We start from the raw sequence: 19157 nt of genomic DNA on the forward strand, positions 1-19157 counted from the left end.
GAGCAAAATCTCCAGAACGTCCCATAAACGTCCGTATTGGAGCTGCAGCATCATCTGCTGGTCTAACAGAAAACTCCTCAGCTGCTTTTCTGCCTGCTCTCATCTCTTCAGGCGTTAAAGGATTACGTTTGCCTGTCCGAACAGAACTCTATTTTCCTTCATTGTTTCTGGTTTTCTTCATATTGCTTCCAGTCCTCCCACCTTCACTGGTCCACCCACACTTTTCCACTTCGCTCTCTTCACTGCCGGTTTGCTGTAGAAATGCAAATTAAAGAGATTCTGCAGTTTTGTTTTTTTTTATTCCTGGAAAAAAGCCTCAAAGCATTTTTAAGACTTGTTCTAAACATGTTTCATAGTTTTGTGTCATATCTGCAGTTTTATCCAGGAAACTGTTGGCATGACAATGCATCTGTCTTACAGATGATTCTGAGGAAAATAATGTTTATTATCCGAAACTGGGATCAGCTGGTGCTTAAAGGAGAACATGATGAACAAACCACTCAGCTCAACTGTTAAAGAAAATACAGTTTAATTAAAAATCTTAATGGCTTAGGCATGAAAACATGGCAGCACAATGAATGCAGAGGATTTTAAAAAGACAATAAATAAATCCTATCTACACAGGCGATAAAGCAACCACTGGTTAGTAGGCAAGTTGTAGAAAAGGCCAGTTAACAAGACTGATCTGAAGCAACACGTCTGGAAGGGCAAGCGTGAGGCCGACAGCCATCCAGCACACACAAAGCGGGGCTAAACGTGTTCTGGGGCGACATGGACCCCATGGCTGCAGGTTTCAGGAGCAACACATATCCACTGGAATCGCTCAGACCAGCTTTTACTGGGTTAAACTTTCAACATTACTAGATGTCTAAAGTTACAAAGATTGCAGGCAAACGTCACGGTGGCCGAGCACAACATGCAGACAGCGCCGAGTTTCCAGCCGAGAGACAGATCTGTGCAGCCGCAGTTACACTGTTTGTCCACCGGAGGGAGACAACCTGATCTGACAGCGTCTGGCCGTCCAGTCTGACCCGGTGCAGGTCCAGTCTGACCCGGTGCAGGTCCAGTCTGACCCGGTGCAGGTCCTGCTGACCCGGTGCAGGTCCAGTCTGACCCGGTGCAGGTCCTGCTGACCCGGTGCAGGTCCTGCCTCCACATCAGCTGACAAACTACTGCATGAAGCTCTGCAAGCTGCAGCAACCTGGAAATGTGCTTTAACTCAGCTTCTAGTAGGAGCTGCTGGTTGAGCTACATGCAGCTAGATACATAAACACATGTTCCAGGTGCTGTTTGTGGCTTCTGTTTGAACATTTGAACCCTTTCAGAGGCTTAAACCAGGATGCTGGACTTTCTTTCCTAAACCAGGATGCTGGACTTTCTTTCCTAAACCAGGAAGCTGGACTTTCTCTTATCCAGGTAACTTCTGAGTTTCCTGTCTGTCCACTTCCTACCAGGGTACACCATCATGGAAAGATGCACTGCATGGTTAACCTGCTCTGCAGGAGGATGTGTTCTGAATAGGAGATCAACCAGTATAAAAGCAACACCTCCAGACCAATCAGTCCTTAGATAATGGCCATCCATTCTACTGGTGGATTTTGGGCGGAGCTTAGGAGAGGAAGATGCATCCTAATGAAGGGAAAAACCTTGGCGCGGTTTCTGTTCTGCAGTTGTTCCAGTTTAGCTCTGCCCATCTGGAATAAAGAGATAACCCTGCTCACACACGCAGAACCAGGAATTTATGGAATGTACAACTACTGCTGTCGTCATGGTGATGACTGTATATAAAAGATGGGTGGAGCCTCCGTGACATCACCCGTAGGTTTCTGACGAGCTGAACTGAAGCTTGGAGCTAACCAGCTAATGGCTAAAGCTAAGTCACGTTGTTAACCAGCTAAAAACTGCGGTTGTTCTATGTTCTTCTGACTTGAAGCGGGAGATCGGGAGATCTGTCAATCAAAAGAACACGCCCCTAAACATGCCGAATTTCGAGATTAAATTACTTTTAAGTGGGTGAGTTAGAAATCCCCCCACAGTTGTCATGAAGGTAAACCTGACCTGTACCAGGGTGTAAACATGTTTATTCCTGCTGTAAACATGTTTATTTCTGCTGTGAAGTTGGTCTTTTTAAAATGGGAGTCTATGGGGATTTGGTGTTTTGCAGCTAGTGGATGAAGTCGGAACTGCAGGTTTTGTAACTTTTGCAGACGCTTCACTTTTAACCGCCGGAGGTCGCTGCTTGATTCCGACCCAAAACACACTCACACAGGCCGAGCCTAAAAATAAATATTACTATCATGAAAAGATGCCTCTTATTGCAGAGTGTGAATGGAAACATTAAAAAATAAAACATGCTGACTCTAAAAAATTGACGCGCTGCTGGCAGGAATTTTGTGTTCTTGTTTACTGCTTTAAAATTAGATGAATTTTCCAGACATTAATGGAGCCAGAATTTACAATATTCATGTCTGTTTATTATTCTAGTTAGTCGTCCACTAAAATCTATTTAAAATGTATTTGTTGCTTTGTGGGCCAAATATTATGTGAATAAAATGCGATTAATCGAGATAAATTCATTACAAACTGTAATTAATTAGATTTTATTGGGTCCCACCCTTAAAATTAATACATAGGAAAGGAAGGAAACAAAAAAACTTTGTTCAAAACATCTGAAAATTCGATATATTGTATATATTTATATTGTCTGATGGATTAATATCCTGTAATCTGCTGAACTGACACGAGTCAGCTCCTGGCTGTTGCTGTTGGCCTGGATCGTGTGTTTAACTCCTCATACCTGTGAAGAACTGGTAAAGTAGCTCCTCTGCAGGGTCTGTGATTGGTCAGACGCTGCAAGCTCCGCCCCTTTTATATGAGCGCTCTGATCCAGATGGACAAGCCTGGTTGGATTACCGAGTGGATAACCAGATCCGGCATGTCTGGGCGAGTTAACCAGATATTCCGGGTTAGTTAGTCCTGCTGCAGTGGGTTTGGGTTAGTTTGGGATAAGAGCCATTCATCGGCCAGAGTTACGATCTGGTTTCAGCTTTCAGGCATCTGAACAGAGAGGAAAGTTTAAGAAACGCTCTCTTCCTGCGTTTGTGACTCTGTTGCACAGACGAGAAGCCAGACACTGAAACCAGGAATAAATCTGGACTTCCTTACAGAGCTGAGAGCAGTGTCGTTGCTGGAGGTGGAGGAGAAATCTGTCCTGGGTTTTCCCAACATGCACCGAGCCAGGCTGCAGCCAGGAATGAAGTTAATGATGGGAAAAACAGCTGAAGTTAGATACTGTTAGTGCGACACACAGCACAACACGTTGGAGGGTTTTAAACCTTAAGCTCAACCTGTGAAAATACCAGCGAGACACCACGAAGCTCGTGTGACTGAACGTCCATCCATCTGCAAACACGCCACTGAATTACCAGTCCCCCACTGAAAGCCACGTTTTAGCCTGGAAAGCACCGGAACTGAAAGCTGGATGTGCAGGAACCTTCTTCAGGACGCGGTTCAGCATGTTGCTGAACGAGCTGCTGGATCACAGCTCAGATCTGTCTAATGAGAAGATGCAGGCTGACATCCATGTGCTGCTGCTGGAGGGGCCGAAGCCTCCATACCAAAGCGGGGATTACCAGTCAGTTTGAGGCTTTAGGATCCGTCGCTTGGCAACGTCCAACATAATGAAAATAATCCATTTTAAAAAGCAAATAATACCTGACTTTGGATGTTTGTCTTCTGACCGAACACGGCGTTACCTCCGTACATGTGTGGCCCTGCAGCAAGGTGCCTGATAAATGCTTTCACTGATAATGGCACAGAGTAGGGAAAGAGGACATGAGGACAGGAGGACCGGAGGACATGAGGACATGACGACAGGAGGACACGACGACAGGAGGACATGAGGACACGAGGACAGGAGGACACAAGGACACGAGGACACGAGGACTATGTGGCGATGTGCGCTGTGGAGGGGATGGACACAAACTCGCGCAGGATGTTCTTGGCCGTCTCCAGGTTGTTCTGGGCGATCATCAGGGCTTTCTGGATGTCCTGGATGGAGTAGCCCTGAGACATCAGGCATTCAATCTCCCCGTTCAGGGCCAGGCTTCCAGCACCGGGAGGAGCAGGAGGAGGAGCAGGAGGAGTTGCCGCTGAGGAGGCACCAGGAAGTTCTGGCAATGGAGTCGGCTCACGGCTGAACGGCTGGGGCCGTCTGTCGGAGTTAGCTCGGCGTGGGAGCGGTTTGGGGGGTCGTTCGGGTTCCATGCTGGATGGAAACAGACCTGGAAAAAAGTAGGAGTCATTTAAAGGGGGAGGAGCAGAGAGGAATAGGAGGGAGTCACTCATCCATTTTACTACACATCCAACGCAGGATCGACGGGGGGCGTAGTCTATCCCAGGACCTGGCAGGGAAGCGGCACATGAACACTCGGACAGGACCCCATGGACAGGATGCCCCGAGAGGACCCAATGGACAGGACCCCTGGACAGGACGCCCCGACAAGACCCCATGGACAGGACGCCCCGACAGGACCCCATGGACAGGACGCCCCGACAGGACCCAATGGACAGGACGCCCCCCGGACAGGACCCCATGGACAGGACGCCCCGACAAGACCCCATGGACAGGACGCCCCGACAGGACCCCATGGACAGGACCCCATGGACAGGACGCCCCGACAGGACCCAATGGACAGGACGCCCCCCGGACAGGACCCAATGGACAGGACGCCCCCCGGACAGGACCCCATGGACAGGACGCCCCGACAAGACCCCATGGACAGGACGTCCCGACAGGACCCCATGGACAGGACGCCCAGACAGGACCCCATGGACAGGACGCCCCGACAGGACCCCATGGACAGGACGCCCCGAGAAGACCCCATGGACAGGACGCCCCGACAAGACCCCATGGACAGGACGCCCCGACAAGACCCCATGGACAGGACGCCCAGACAGGACCCCATGGACAGGACGCCCAGACAGGACTCCATGGACAGGACCTCATGGACAGCACGCCCCGACAAGACCCCATGGACAGGACGCCCCGACAGGACCCCATGAACAGGACGCCCCGACAAGACCCCATGGACAGCACGCCCCGACAAGACCCCATGGACAGCACGCCCCGACAAGACCCCATGGACAGCACGCCCCGACAGGACCCCATGGACAGGACGCCCGACGGACAGGACCCCATGCACAGGACCCCCGGACAGGACCCCATGGACAGGACGCCCCGACAAGACCCCATGGACAGGACGCCCCGACAGGAACCAATGGACAGGACGCGGCCCGGACAGGATCCAATGGACAGGACGCCCCCCAGACAGGACCCCATGGACAGGACCCCCCCGGACAGGACCCCATGGACAGGACCCCCCGGACAGGAACCAATGGACAGGAACCAATGGACAGGACGGCCCCCAGACAGGACCCCATGGACAGGACACCCCGACAGGAACCAATGGACCGGATGCCGCCCGGACAGGACCCAATGGACAGGACCCCATGGACAGGACGGCCCCCAGACAGGACCACCTGGACAGGACGCCCCATGGACAGGACCCCATGGACAGGACGTCCCATGGACAGGACGTCCCATGGACAGGGCGCCCCATGGACAGGACGCCCCATGGACAGGACGCCCCATGGACAGGACCCCACGGACAGGACCCCACGGACAGGACGCCCCATGGACAGGACCCCACGGAGAGGACGCCCCATGGACAGGACCCCACGGAGAGGACGCCCCATGGACAGGACGCCCCATGGACAGGACGCCCCATGGACAGGACCCCATGGACAGGACCCCCTGGACAGGACGCCCCATGGACAGGACCCCATGGACAGGACGCCCCATGGACAGGACGCCCCATGGACAGGACCCCATGGACAGGACGCCCCATGGACAGGACCCCATGGACAGGACGCCCCATGGACAGGACGCCCCATGGACAGGACGCCCTGACAGGACCCCATGGACAGGACCCCATGGACAGGACCCCATGGACAGCACGCCCCGACAAGACCCCATGGACAGCACGCCCCGACAGGACCCCATGGACAAGACTCCATGGACAGGGCCCCATGGACAGGACGCCCTGACAGGACCCCATGGACAGGACTCCATGGACAGGACCCCATGGACAGGGCCCCATGGACAGGGCCCCATGGACAGCACGCCCCGACAAGACCCCATGGACAGGACGCCCTGACAGGACCCCATGGACAGGACCCCATGGACAGCACGCCCCGACAAGACCCCATGGACAGGACGCCCCGACAAGACCCCATGGACAGGACTCCATGGACAGGGCCCCATGGACAGGGCCCCATGGACAGCACGCCCCGACAAGACCCCATGGACAGGACGCCCCGACAGGACCCCATGGAGAGGACCCCATGGATAGAACACCCCGACAAGACGCTGGACAGGACGCTTGTCTATCGCAGGAACAATCTACTGGGACGTAGGTTAGATGATGAAGTTGTACATTCTGTTTCTATATGCAGAGTTTGTGAACAAGTCTTCATCTTTTCTCTGACTAGTGTCTTCAGCTGCAGATTTTCCTCACGGCTGTGGAAACATCCCAGAAAATATAGAAACATAGAGCAGAGATAAAGATGTTTGCAGCAGGATGAAGCAGGTGAGGTAGAACACCTGAGACTCATGTAGAAAGAACCTGCCATGCTCCAGTGTAGCATTTTACACTGCAACCCACTGCATGTATTAAAACTTGCAGCTCCAATGGTGTACAAAAACGAGAAACCTTCAGACCTTAAAGCAGGGTGTCAAATTCCAGTCCTGGATGGGGGCATCCTGCAGGTTTTTGTTGTTTCCCTCTTCCAAATCAAATGGGTCCAGCCGCTTCTTGTCAACCTGCAGAATACCAGCCCTCCAAGACTGGAGTTTGACACCTGTGCCTTAAAGTGACCCTATTATGAGATTTTCTCAGCTGTTTAGTGATACAGTGTTGAATACTCAGACAAGTGAGCCTGTTTGAGTTTTCCAGCATGACTCTACATTTGGTTTCCATGGCGCTGAAAATTACTGGTTTTAGAGAGTTTTTTGTACCTGGATATTTTAGAACGGCTCAGACCAAAGAGGCTAAAACCTTGGTGGACACCGGGATGTTTTTAGTGCAAACATGTCGCACAAGAAATGCTGATTTAACTGAGAGGGATTCAAATTTCCCAATGAAACGACGACTTAATAGCAACAAATGGAGCAGCCATAGCGTTGCAAGGTTTAGTTTGTGACTGGCACGTCACTGAAGACTCCTGGATAAAGAAGGGTCAGCATGATGGGGATTTGCTAACAGGCTTTTGCTGAAATGAGGGTCTGTTCTTCTCATTTTTGGGGTCCAATCCGGGATCGAATGTGTATGTTTGGTGTAGACTCTATTTCCAAAGTAACTGCTTTGGTTTGTTTACCATTTCTGCCTGTGTTTCTATGAAGAATACAGCCGATGTGCACGTGAACAAAAACCCTAGCAGTTGACCAATCAGACGCAGCTCGTTTCTGGCTGATCTAAGAGGATCAATAGAAAATAAATGAAGGGGTTTGTAAAAAATGCTGGATTATATCTGCCCTTCTGGACTTTCATATTAAAATAAATCAGACTGAAATGTGCAGAACAGAGACACTAAACATTTCTTCATCATTGTTCATTCTAGAAATATTCTGCACACTGAAAACTGCAGAAAAGTCTGAATCCTGATCTATGCTGTTTAAATTGACCAGATTATCTTCTTAATGAAGAATAAACTGCACGTACTGGCTTCTAGTGACGAGTCCACACTGAGCGCGTTGAAGGCTGCCGACGGACAGACGATTTCTGATAAAGTTCTCCTGGTGGGGGCAGGAGGGACAACCGGCCGGGGACAGTCGTACTCGTAAACGTCCTCCACGCCTGCGTCTTCCTTTGTGTCCTGAGAAACCACAGCTGCATGTGACGGCTGGTCTGAAAAACAAGATGACACATGAAATGACAGCATGTCCAGATAATGACGTGACTCTTCATAAACAGCCGCGTAGGAAAGCTACCGAGTTCCGAGGCGAGCGTCATCTCAGAGGAAGCAGCCTGACTCTGGATGTTACACATGGATTCATAAACCTGGGGGTCCTCCGAGTCGCTGTCGCCCAACTCACTGCCGGGATCAAGCAAAGAAAACTCAGTTAACAGAGAAAAGGCCAAAAAAGCTTTACTTTTTTTTTTCTTTTTGTCTTGTCCAGCATTTAGGCAAGCAGAATGATGGTCTGGATGTTCTGCTGAGCAAATTTTCTCTGCCAAGGGAAGCTTTATAGATATAATGATCCCCTTGACTTTCTGATTTTTTATTTTATTTCTATGTTTATTTTGTATTATTGTTTGAATTGTAGAGTTTGTACTGCTGGACCAGAGAGGACAGACAAAAGACAGAAAGAGAAAGGAGAAGAAACACCTCATAAGAAAAGGGAAAGAGATAAAGGGAGAGAAAAGGGAGAGAAAAAAACAACTAAAAAATAACCCAAAAACAAAAAGAAAGAAAACAACCTACAGATGTATACATACACACATACAGGCACACACATACATATACACACGCATACATACACATACATATACACACACGTATACACACATAATATATATATATACACAAATATATACATATGTACACATATACATATACACATACATACATTTACACACACACCTCTATGCACACACATACACACACATACATACGTACAAACATATACACACTTGCCAGTATTAACACATATACATACACATACAAGCCAACTTTAGATCATAGTAACTAAACTATGAATGTAAAAAGTTAAATATAAATGAGAAACAAACAGAAATGAGAAAACCAGCTGCTGTTAGTGAATAAACCTGCAGACGACTCGGTGACTGTGTCACATGCAGAACATGCAGAGTGGAACGTGTTCAGAGAAGATCATGCCAGTGTGACCCCTCCCACACAAAGGCAAGAGGCACGCCAGGAGTACCCCCGAGACCAGGGCCATCGGCAGCCATCCCCAGGCGCAGACCCCAACCGCCCCACCCCAGAGCCAGCCATGCACCGACCCAGGAGGCGGCAGAGGGGGGTCCCAGCCAGAGTCCCCCGCAGTCAGGGGGAACAGGCCCCAGCAGGCCCGGACCAGCGAGGACCGGCCCCGCCGGGCACCGGCCCCCCAGGGCAGACAGAGCGCGGGCCCCCCGGCCCCAAGAGCCCAGAAGCAACCCCCACCCCCGCAGGCAGAGGGCCCAGCCCACACCGACGGAGGGCCGGGATCCCCAGACCGCCACCGAGCGGCAGCCAGGCCGCACCCCAGCTCACCAGCAGCGCTCCCCGAGCACCAAGACCCTCCACGCACCCACGCACACAAACACACACACACATACGCACACACATGTGCACACACACACACACACACACACACACACACACACACACACATGCACCCTGGAAAAGTAAAAACAAGTCCAGAAGCAGTTTTTTTAAACATGTGACCCTGCAGCGTAGAAGTGTTACGCTGCTACACCTGCACCACCCGCTCCATGTTTTATTTCAGCACATTCTGCTACAGCAGGAAAGTCCTGATGTTGTTCACATCGTTTCACCAGACACCAGCTGTTATCAGCAGCTTTCGTCTGCTCATCTTCATCTCCTTCAAACTATTTATCTGTCTGATGTCGTTCATCACTGCATTCTGCTACAGAGGCTGGAACATGTTACTGGGATTACTGGTTCCAGTCAGATGTAGTTCCATATGTTCCAAACGGAGAACTTTGCTCTCAGACTGCAGGTCTACTGGTGGTTCCAGAGTGTGATGTACGATGGGAGGAAGAGTCTTTGGCTATCAGGCTCCTCTTCTGCACTCAGGACGTCCTCTTCATCTCCCTGCTCCTCATCCTCCATGTAGAAACATATGACAGCATCGGCATCATGAACGTATTTCTTCTCTTTCTGCACGTCTTCCTGGATAAAAGCTGCATCATGTTGGTTTCTCTTTCTTGTCCTCTCCACCCCAACCGGTCCAGGCAGACCGGTTCCTCCACCCCAACCGGTCCAGGCAGACCGGTTCCTCCACCCCAACCGGCCCAGGCAGACCGGTTCCTCCACCCCAACCGGCCCAGGCAGACCGGTTCCTCCACCCCAACCGGCCCAGGCAGACCGGTTCCTCCACCCCAACCGGCCCAGGCAGACCGGTTCCTCCACCCCAACCGGCCCAGGCAGACCGGTTCCTCCACCCCAACCGGCCCAGGCAGACCGGTTCCTCCACCCCAACCGGCCCAGGCAGACCGGTTCCTCTACCTAAACCGGTCCAGGCAGACCGTTTCCTCCACCCCAACCGGTCCAGGCAGACCGTTTCCTCCACCCCAACCGGTCCAGGCAGACCGGTTCCTCCACCCCAACCGGTCCAGGCAGACCGTTTCCTCCACCCCAACCGGTCCAGGCAGACCGTTTCCTCTACCTAAACCGGTCCAGGCAGACCGGTTCCTCCACCCCAACCGGTCCAGGCAGACCGGTTCCTCCACCCCAACCGGTCCAGGCAGACCGGTTCCTCCACCCCAACCGGTCCAGGCAGACCGGTTCCTCCACCCCAACCGGTCCAGGCAGACCGGTTCCTCCACCCCAACCGGTCCAGGCAGACCGGTTCCTCCACCTAAACCGGTCCAGGCAGATCGTTTCCTCCACCCCAACCGGTCCAGGCAGACCGTTTCCTCTACCTAAACCGGTCCAGGCAGACCGGTTCCTCCACCCCAACCGGTCCAGGCAGACCGGTTCCTCCACCCCAACCGGTCCAGGCAGACCGGTTCCTCCACCCCAACCGGTCCAGGCAGACCGGTTCCTCCACCCCAACCGGTCCAGGCAGACCGGTTCCTCCACCCCAACCGGTCCAGGCAGACCGGTTCCTCCACCTAAACCGGTCCAGGCAGATCGTTTCCTCCACCCCAACCGGTCCAGGCAGACCGGTTCCTCCACCTAAACCGGTCCAGGCAGACCGGATCCAAGTGAAGCTTCGGTGCAATCTGGTGGTTTTCATGAACCAGGCTGTTTATTATGAACCAGCTGGGACTGAAAGTATCCTGAGACCACGTTGTTGTGAAGCGGAGCTGCTGGTCTGAGAAGGTTTTATAAACACTGTGGTCCAGATGGTTCTGCATGGAGGAACATTCATCTTGTATTTCTCCTGTTCGGATCACCGACAACCATCTCAGAAATATGACAGAAATTTACCAGATCAGCTGCATTTCAGGGAACGGTTCCAGTTTCCACCCAGTCTGGAGGAAAACAAGGATTTTCTACACATGAAAACATCAAACTGTGTTGGACGGGACGAACAGACTGAGCAGCTGCTACAAGGAACCAGAACCCTCCGGGTCGCCCCCGCCATCGGGACCCTCCGGGTCGCCCCCGCCATCAGGACTCAAACACATAAAGACTCATTTTCAGTCTTTTGACTGATGAACACCATGACAGACAGTCCAGGAAAGTCCAGAACAGACCGTCCAGGACGGTCCAAATGGTCCAGGAAGGTCCAAATGGTCCTGGACGGTCCAGATGCCCCAGCAAGGCTGCTATGACCCAGCCATGTAGCGGCGTGTTCAGACCAAACGCTCGACGCTGCCCACTAAACTGCCACTTTTGTGTCCGACGCCCAAAATGCTCCTGCCGCTCCAGACAAGTGGCAGACACGGCGTAAAGAGAGGAGGAAAGGCGGAGCTTTCCTTCCGGTCAGTCTGAATGATGGCGGTGCAGCAGAGAGACAACATGGTTTTATTTAATAAATAAAGCTAGAGAACGTCGTCGTAGAGAAGTGATAGTCACTGTGAATGCAACAAGAGCCGCACTCAGCAGAGAGCCCTTGCCGCGTCTCCACATAGACACTACATGCTCTTGACGCCCAGAAACGTTTGGTCTGAACACGCCGTAAATCAGCAGCAGCAAAACCACGTAGAGTTGTAATAAATAGAACATGTCCGAGGCAACACGTCACGTTGGAGCAGCAGCAGACACAGCACGTCTGAGGTGGACTGCAGCAACATGGAGGAAGCAACAAAAACCGTCTGTCCAAGACGAGTTCTGTTCCTCCAGATCTACCGGAACCCGGTTCAGACCCAGGTCTAAGGAAGCCGAACACAACCTGGTGAGGGGGAACCCTGCTCCCGACATGTCCATCTACATCATCCATCATGATGAGCAGGTCCGTAGAAACGGGTACCATGGTAGACCTGTCCAGGAACTGAACACCTGTTCTCCATGAGCTCCTTGTTCCCCAGTTTACCTGGCGTCGTTGTGGCTGTTTGCCTGCGATGGTGGGGGGGGTACCAAGGAGCCGGTGAGGACCCAAGGAGCACCAGAGACAGGAAGCGAGGTGGGACTCATGTACTCGTTCTCGTCTGGGTCTGATGACGGCGTCTCTCCGTACGCCACCGGCGCCGGCAGCGACCTGAGGAAGCAGCGACAAGACATGTTGGTTCCAAGACAAGGTCCGCCACATGACCATGTGCTCGTCAGCGGGGGTCTGCGTACCTTGCAGCCAGGCAGTACACGGCGTTGGTGGCTGCGTGGGCTTTGGACCCCTCCCCTGTGGTTCCGTTACTCTGAGGGGGGGAGGGGAGGACCGCAGGGGCCTTGGTCGCAGGACGAGGGACCATGTAGTTGGCGGCCCACGCAGGCTGGTCGGGGGCGGAGGGCAGCGGTCTCCTCTGTAGTCTGGAGTCCTGGCCCACCAGGGACGGCCTCTCAGGGGGCGGGGGAGGGGGCAGTTCTCTCAGGGCAGGGGGGGGGGGGTAGAGGCTTGTCTCTGTGAGTGGCTGCGATCTGCAACGGAGGAAGAGTCTTTATTCAGATGGTAGACCTGCATCACGTCGTTATGTCCTGCAGGAGTCCCCGGTCGGACCCAGTCCCCGGTCGGACCCAGTCCCCAACCTGACCCAGTCCCCGGTCGGACCCAGTCCCCAACCTGACCCAGTCCCCGGTCGGACCCAGTCCCCGGTCGGACCCAGTCCCCAACCTGACCCAGTCCCCGGTCGGACCCAGTCCCCAACCTGACCCAGTCCCCGGTCGGACCCAGTCCCCGGTCGGACCCAGTCCCCAACCTGACCCAGTCCCCGGTCGGACCCAGTCCCCAACCTGACCCAGTCCCCGGTCGGACCCAGTCCCCGGTCGGACCCAGTCCCCGGTCGGACCCAGTCCCCAACCTGACCCAGTCCCCGGTCGGACCCAGTCCCCAACCTGACCCAGTCCCCGGTCGGACCCAGTCCCCAACCTGACCCAGTCCCCGGTCGGACCCAGTCCCCGGTCGGACCCAGTCCCCGGTCGGACCCAGTCCCCGGTCGGACCCAGTCCCCGGTCGGACCCAGTCCCCAACCTGACCCAGTCCCCGGTCGGACCCAGTCCCCGGTCGGACCCAGTCCCCGGTCGGACCCAGTCCCCAACCTGAACCAGTCCCCAACCTGAACCAGTCCCCGGTCGGACCCAGTCCCCGGTTGGACCCAGTCCCCAACCTGACCCAGTCCCCGGTCGGACCCAGTCCCCGGTCGGACCCAGTCCCCGGTCGGACCCAGTCCCCAACCTGACCCAGTCCCCGGTCGGAACCAGTCCCCAACCTGACCCAGTCCCCAACCTGACCCAGTCCCCGGTCGGACCCAGTCCCCGGTCTGCATTTTCCACATGCAACTCCACACAGAACCATGTAGGAACATGAAGTCTGGAGCCTGCATTAGCCCGAGTCATACGAAGTCGTGGGATTTGCTGCTCGCTCTCTTGCCTTGGCCGTGGCTCCCTGACCCAGAGCAGTAAGGGAGCTGGAGGATCTCTGCTGCAGGAGGTCCAGACGTGGGGGAACTGGAGGCAGCTGAGACACTGGAGATGCTGGACGTTCAACCTGTACACGTACATGCACACATTAGAGATTCTGCAACAAGACCAGATGAAGAAGCAGTTCACAGTCTTACCTTGTGGCAGGCCAACCTGCTCATGACAAGGCTCTGGTCTTCCAGCCGATCATCTTCTTCCTCTTCGTTGCTGGCAGCTTCTGCTCTGTTGGACGCTTGGAAACCAGCAAAGGAACCCCCACTGGCTTTCGGGTGGAAGGGGTCCACCACGATGGGTTCTGTTCCTTTAATTTCACAGCGGCAAAACGGGCAGCCTTGACCTTCCGATTCCTGACAAAAAGCACAGGAAGGTTTCATCCTGCAGGACGATCCCAGACGGGTAAATGCTACATTCATTTCTCCAGATGCTTCTTTTTCATTTTCCTACATTTTTATTCTTTGAAAGAGTCGTTTGCTCTGAAGGTGGTACCAAAAAGTAAAGAAGCAGGAGCCCTAAACATCAGAACAAATGGCTGAAATGAAACGTTTCAGATGCAGGAACATTTCTCTGAAGGTTTCCGTCCTGAAACTCTGATCACTACAGGTCAATACAGAAGAAAAGATGCAGAAGTTTTCTCCAGAGCATTCTGTCAGTACAGCAATCATTTGTAACACTTCCCCTTTCTAAGATGTACGGCAACGGTCAGCAAATTTAGAAATGTTGCAAGAAGCAAAGCAGCTTTCAGCAGCCGGGACGCTGCTAGCAGGAAAAAGCAAGCAGGAAGTGATAACTTTCAGACAGCAGTGGCCACATTTAGATATGCTGAGGAAGCATTTGGAAAGACAATCATTAAGATAAACAAGCTGTACAGAGAGGACGCAGAGCAAACTGAAAAAAACCAAACGGTTTATGTATATATTAGAGGAAGAAGGCTTTTTCTTTGGTTCGAACTGGAAGGATCAGTGTGTGGACAGCAGCTGACCTGCCAGGCCGTCAGGCAGGACGTGCACATCAGGTGTCTGCAGGGCTCGATCTTCACATCCTTGTCGTTCTCTGCACAGATCTTACAAAGCTGGAAAGTGGAGCCCATCTCACAATACAGCTCATACTGCTCCTGCAGGGGGAAGAGAGAAAAACCGGCAGGTCAGACCCTCTTCAAGGGTTCCAGGTCTGCAGCATCCGTCTCCATCACCATAACAACGCAAGGCAAAGAGACTGTGTGCACATCTTCTACAGCGTCATCCCTGTAAAAGGTGGTCACGCTCTCGAAGCTTTTGAGACAGAAACAAACCTGAGTAACTTTGATGTGGTCCTGCGGAGACGGTTCACACAAGCCTGTCAGGTCTGGGTTTTGTGTTCGGCCGTCTGGGAAGAGATAGCTAGAGAAGCACCGCAATAAACATCAGTATTTCTGTTGGACACCGGTCCTCGTCCATCAGCATGTTGACTCTTTCAGCTTTAAACCCTAAAACATCCACTAACATCTGCATGCTCACTGTGTTTAACCCTATCACAGAAAAAAGTTTGCCTTTTCAGACTTTTCACTTATTTTTACAGGCCTGAGAAAAGAACGGGATGGGGAATCACAGAGCGGACATCCTGGACTGGAGCAAGGCATTCAGTAGGAGGCTGTTTATGCGCCTTTTACCACTGAAATTCTATGAAAATGTGTGCTAATTTCTTCACATTTAAAAAGACGAGCAGGTAAGAACCTCCTCAGCTCAGTGTGTGTTTCTTTAAACCTGAAACCGGATGACTTTCAGACTGCAGGTTTTTCAGGATCTTTGGCTCCTCTTTGGACACAAGACGGTGTGTTCTCCGTTTGTCATGAAGCCTCGTTACTGTAACTGTGTACAACAACCTACTTGAGCTTTCCTTCTGTCGCACTTTAACAGCCTCTGCACTTTGCACGTAAATCGCAGCTAATGCAGCCAACAGACGGAAGTAATGAGATTACAGGCACACACTGTTAATGACATGTGGTCTGTGGGACAGGCTTTCCACCTGTTATTAAATATACTGTACTCAGGAAAGCCTAAATTAGTGCTTTGTGAATTACAACTGAATCAAGTTTAACTTACAATCCCTCTCTATATCCATCAATGAGAGCCTGGAAGAGCGGCTTGTTGTGGGGGATGGTCTGCAGGATGTTCCCGTCGGCCGTCACGTAGCCGATGGCCCACTGGCCCAGCCGAGTGCAGCTCAGCCTGAAGATGTAGCTGAGAGAAGGACAACGGTCAGCAGCTTCCTGGTCAGAACCACCCTCTGGTATTCCTCTCTAACTCAGCTCCTACCTGCCAGGTTTGTGGATGAACCTGTGCAGCCGAGCCTTGACCTCATCATATGTCAAGAAGGCCATGTAACCGGGATGCGTGACTGCCAGACTGTTCCAGTTCCTCAGAAGAGATGACCACGGCTACACAGAAGCACAAACACTTCCCGTTAGAGTACAGAAGCTTATTTCTCCAAACAACAGCCTGAGTTGGACATCAACCAATCAGAACGGAACCAAACAGGTGTTTATCTCCTGACAAAAATGGTCCTCCAGCAGACTGTTAATGTCCGCTCCTTTAGCACACCATAAAGACCATGACCTCTGAACTGTGACATCACCTGGAAGAGCCTGGTAAAGATGTCGAACTCAAAAACAGAGATGTAGTCGTTGCAGGTGAGGTCGATGGTGGATTTGAGTGCCATGGCCTCCAGACCTGAACTGATGGGGTGAAACTCATGGAGAGCCTGACGAAACATCCTCCACGGCACAATGGTCCTACGAGCAGGACGCATAGAAAACCGTTACGTTAACACATGAGTTCAGGGTTGGACATGTGATCGCTGCAGAAGAATCAGACTGTCTGAGCACATTTTCCAGATTACAAACTCACTTGTCTCCAAACGACCTCCTCCAGAATTCAGCCGCATCAGCCTTGGTGATCCTAAAGTTGTCGCCCTGAAATAGGCCGTTGGGGAAGATGGCTTTTAGCTCCGCCAGCATGTGACTGAATATCAGAGACAGCTTGGTCAGGTTTCGCCTGAGAAACGACAGGAAACAGGAAGAGAGAAGAAGGTTACAAATCTTATCAGACTCGGCTTGCAAAGACCTGTGACAAGAATATGTCACATTGGCCACGTTTACATGAGAGCTCTAGGTCTTTTTTAATCTAGAATAAAAGTTAAATCCGTCCTAAAGAGATGAAAAATGACCGTGTAAACACCTAATCCCTACACCAACCAGGAGGTGGCGAGAAATAAAGACCGCCCTGACAGGAATGAGACTAAAATAAAAGCGTATGAATAAATCAGAATTCTCCACCTCTTGTGCTGCATTACTTCTAGACGTAAAGCAGCCGTTTGGTTTCAGCATGAGCGGACGGTTGGAGGTTGGGGACGGTTGGAGGTTGGGGACAGTTGGAGGTTGGGTCTGATCTGTGCTAAATAGTCGTCAATCTGGACGCTTTTGAGATCAATATTTATTCAGTGGAATAATCAGCTAGATAGAGTCCTCAGTGGGGGGGGGGGTTGGATGTAACAGGACTCATGGGGGGGGGGGGTTGGATGTAACAGGACTCATCGGGGGGGGTTGGATGTAACAGGACTCATGGGGGGGGGTTGGATGTAACAGGACTCATCGGGGGGGGTTGGATGTAACAGGACTCATGGGGGGGGTTGGATGTAACAGGACTCATCAGGGGGGGTTGGATGTAACAGGACTCATGGGGGGGTTGGATGTAACAGGACTCATGGGGGGGGTTGGGGGGGGTGGATGTAACAGGACTCATGGGGGGGGTTGGATGTAACAGGACTCATGGGGGGGGGTTGTATGTAACAGGACTCATGGGGGGGGGTTGGGGGGGGTGGATGTAACAGGACTCATGGGGGGGGTTGGATGTAACAGGACTCATGGGGGGGGTTGGATGTAACAGGACTCATGGGGGGGGGGGGGGTTGGATGTAACAGGACTCATGGGGGGGGGGGGTTGGATGTAACAGGACTCATCGGGTGGAGACAGATGTAGCGGACAGCAGCTCGATAAGAATCGATGAGTCAGAGGAAGTATCAACATTTATTTCTGAGAATCAGAGAAAGTAGATTGTGATCTGTTAATCACACGTCTACGTTCCGTGTGTGTATTTAACATACATGTTCCGTGTTTGACTGTGATCCTCAACATGCTGATGATTCAGGTAAGGCAACGTAACGCTGCTCCAGTTACCAGAAAACCTTAAAGAAGAGCTGAAGTGACTCCAGACTGATCTGAAGAAATATCGGAATGATCTTCCAACATATTCAGGATTACAGGACTTCACGTGATAACATGGTTAACGTGTGTGTGTGTGTGTGTGTGTGTGTGTGTGTGTGTGTGTGTGTGTGTGAGGAGGAGGGGGTCACTGGTGCAGGAACCTTAAATAAGTGGTCGTATGTTAGACTTGGGATGAGGTTACAAAGTAAAGTGCTTCTACAAACAGTGTTCTACTTGTTCTATTTAACTACTGATAAAGCAGATTTATTGATGGATGCATTAATCTACGGGTCTCCTCTTCATACAGGGACACATTTTAAACCAGAGGATCATCATTTAGGTCAAATCTGTTGTGAAATCTGGACCGCTTACTCCAGACCTGGTTTCTTCTTCCCAATCCATCGAGTCTTAACCCAAACCTTGTGATCCTCCATCACTGACTAACGATTACACGACAGGTTCAAACGGATCTCCGCCATGATGCAAATATTACACCCCAACCAGCTGTTCTTTTTTTGTTCTTACAGACGTTTAATATTTAGTCTGGTTTAAAAGACAGCACTGGTACCTTCATTCTGGGTCGCATAGCGACCAGAACCAGAACCAGAGCCAGAATTCTCTTGCCAGGACCAAGATGGCGGACACGCTGACGCGTTGCAGCAGTGTGGCCGAGGGAGACAGTGTGTATATATGCGTACAGTCAGGAAAACGTACAGGAGGAGTACTCATTGATAAAAGGATTTTCTATAGATTATTGATCAGGTAAAGCGCTCTGGGCTCTAGAAAAAGCAGAAGTGAATGTGGTAGTGGACCGAAGGAGAAATCCCATCATCTCTGTATGAAGGAAAGAAGTTTAACACACAGCTGTGGTCGCTGCTGATGCTGCAGACGGTAAAGCACGAAGTTAACCTCCAGCTGACGAGGGGATTAGAATGCTGATAACTACAGATTAACCCATGGCTTCACCCGACTGACCTGTGACTTGGTTTAACTCCTAAAAGCAGAGCCTGACAACCCAGAACTGTAGCAGGACGAAATCTTCATCTCAGCGCAGTGGAGACGTCCAGCCTGCATCAGGCAGCAGCGTTTGACC

The 19157-nt window shown here is 52.0% G+C and overlaps 1 protein-coding gene across 1 annotated transcript in view; it reads right to left on the reverse strand.

The window, feature by feature from the left end:
• Positions 1–558: 558 nt before the first annotated feature.
• The window catches only part of LOC306761562 (E3 ubiquitin-protein ligase CBL-like), a 31069-nt gene continuing 12470 nt past the window's right edge, over positions 559–19157 (reverse strand). Inside the window, 14 exon segments of the mRNA XM_079247784.1 lie at positions 559–4283; positions 7782–7967; positions 8051–8154; positions 12290–12454; positions 12538–12797; positions 12799–12828; positions 13778–13894; positions 13965–14174; positions 14807–14938; positions 15116–15203; positions 15906–16043; positions 16119–16240; positions 16438–16594; positions 16710–16856. Coding sequence (XP_079103910.1) covers positions 3946–4283; positions 7782–7967; positions 8051–8154; positions 12290–12454; positions 12538–12797; positions 12799–12828; positions 13778–13894; positions 13965–14174; positions 14807–14938; positions 15116–15203; positions 15906–16043; positions 16119–16240; positions 16438–16594; positions 16710–16856 — 2194 coding nt within the window. The 3' untranslated portion in view covers positions 559–3945.

The sequence above is a fragment of the Telmatherina bonti genome (assembly GCF_933228915.1).
Source record: "Telmatherina bonti genome assembly, chromosome: 10".
Classification (NCBI taxonomy): Eukaryota; Metazoa; Chordata; class Actinopteri; order Atheriniformes; family Telmatherinidae; genus Telmatherina; species Telmatherina bonti.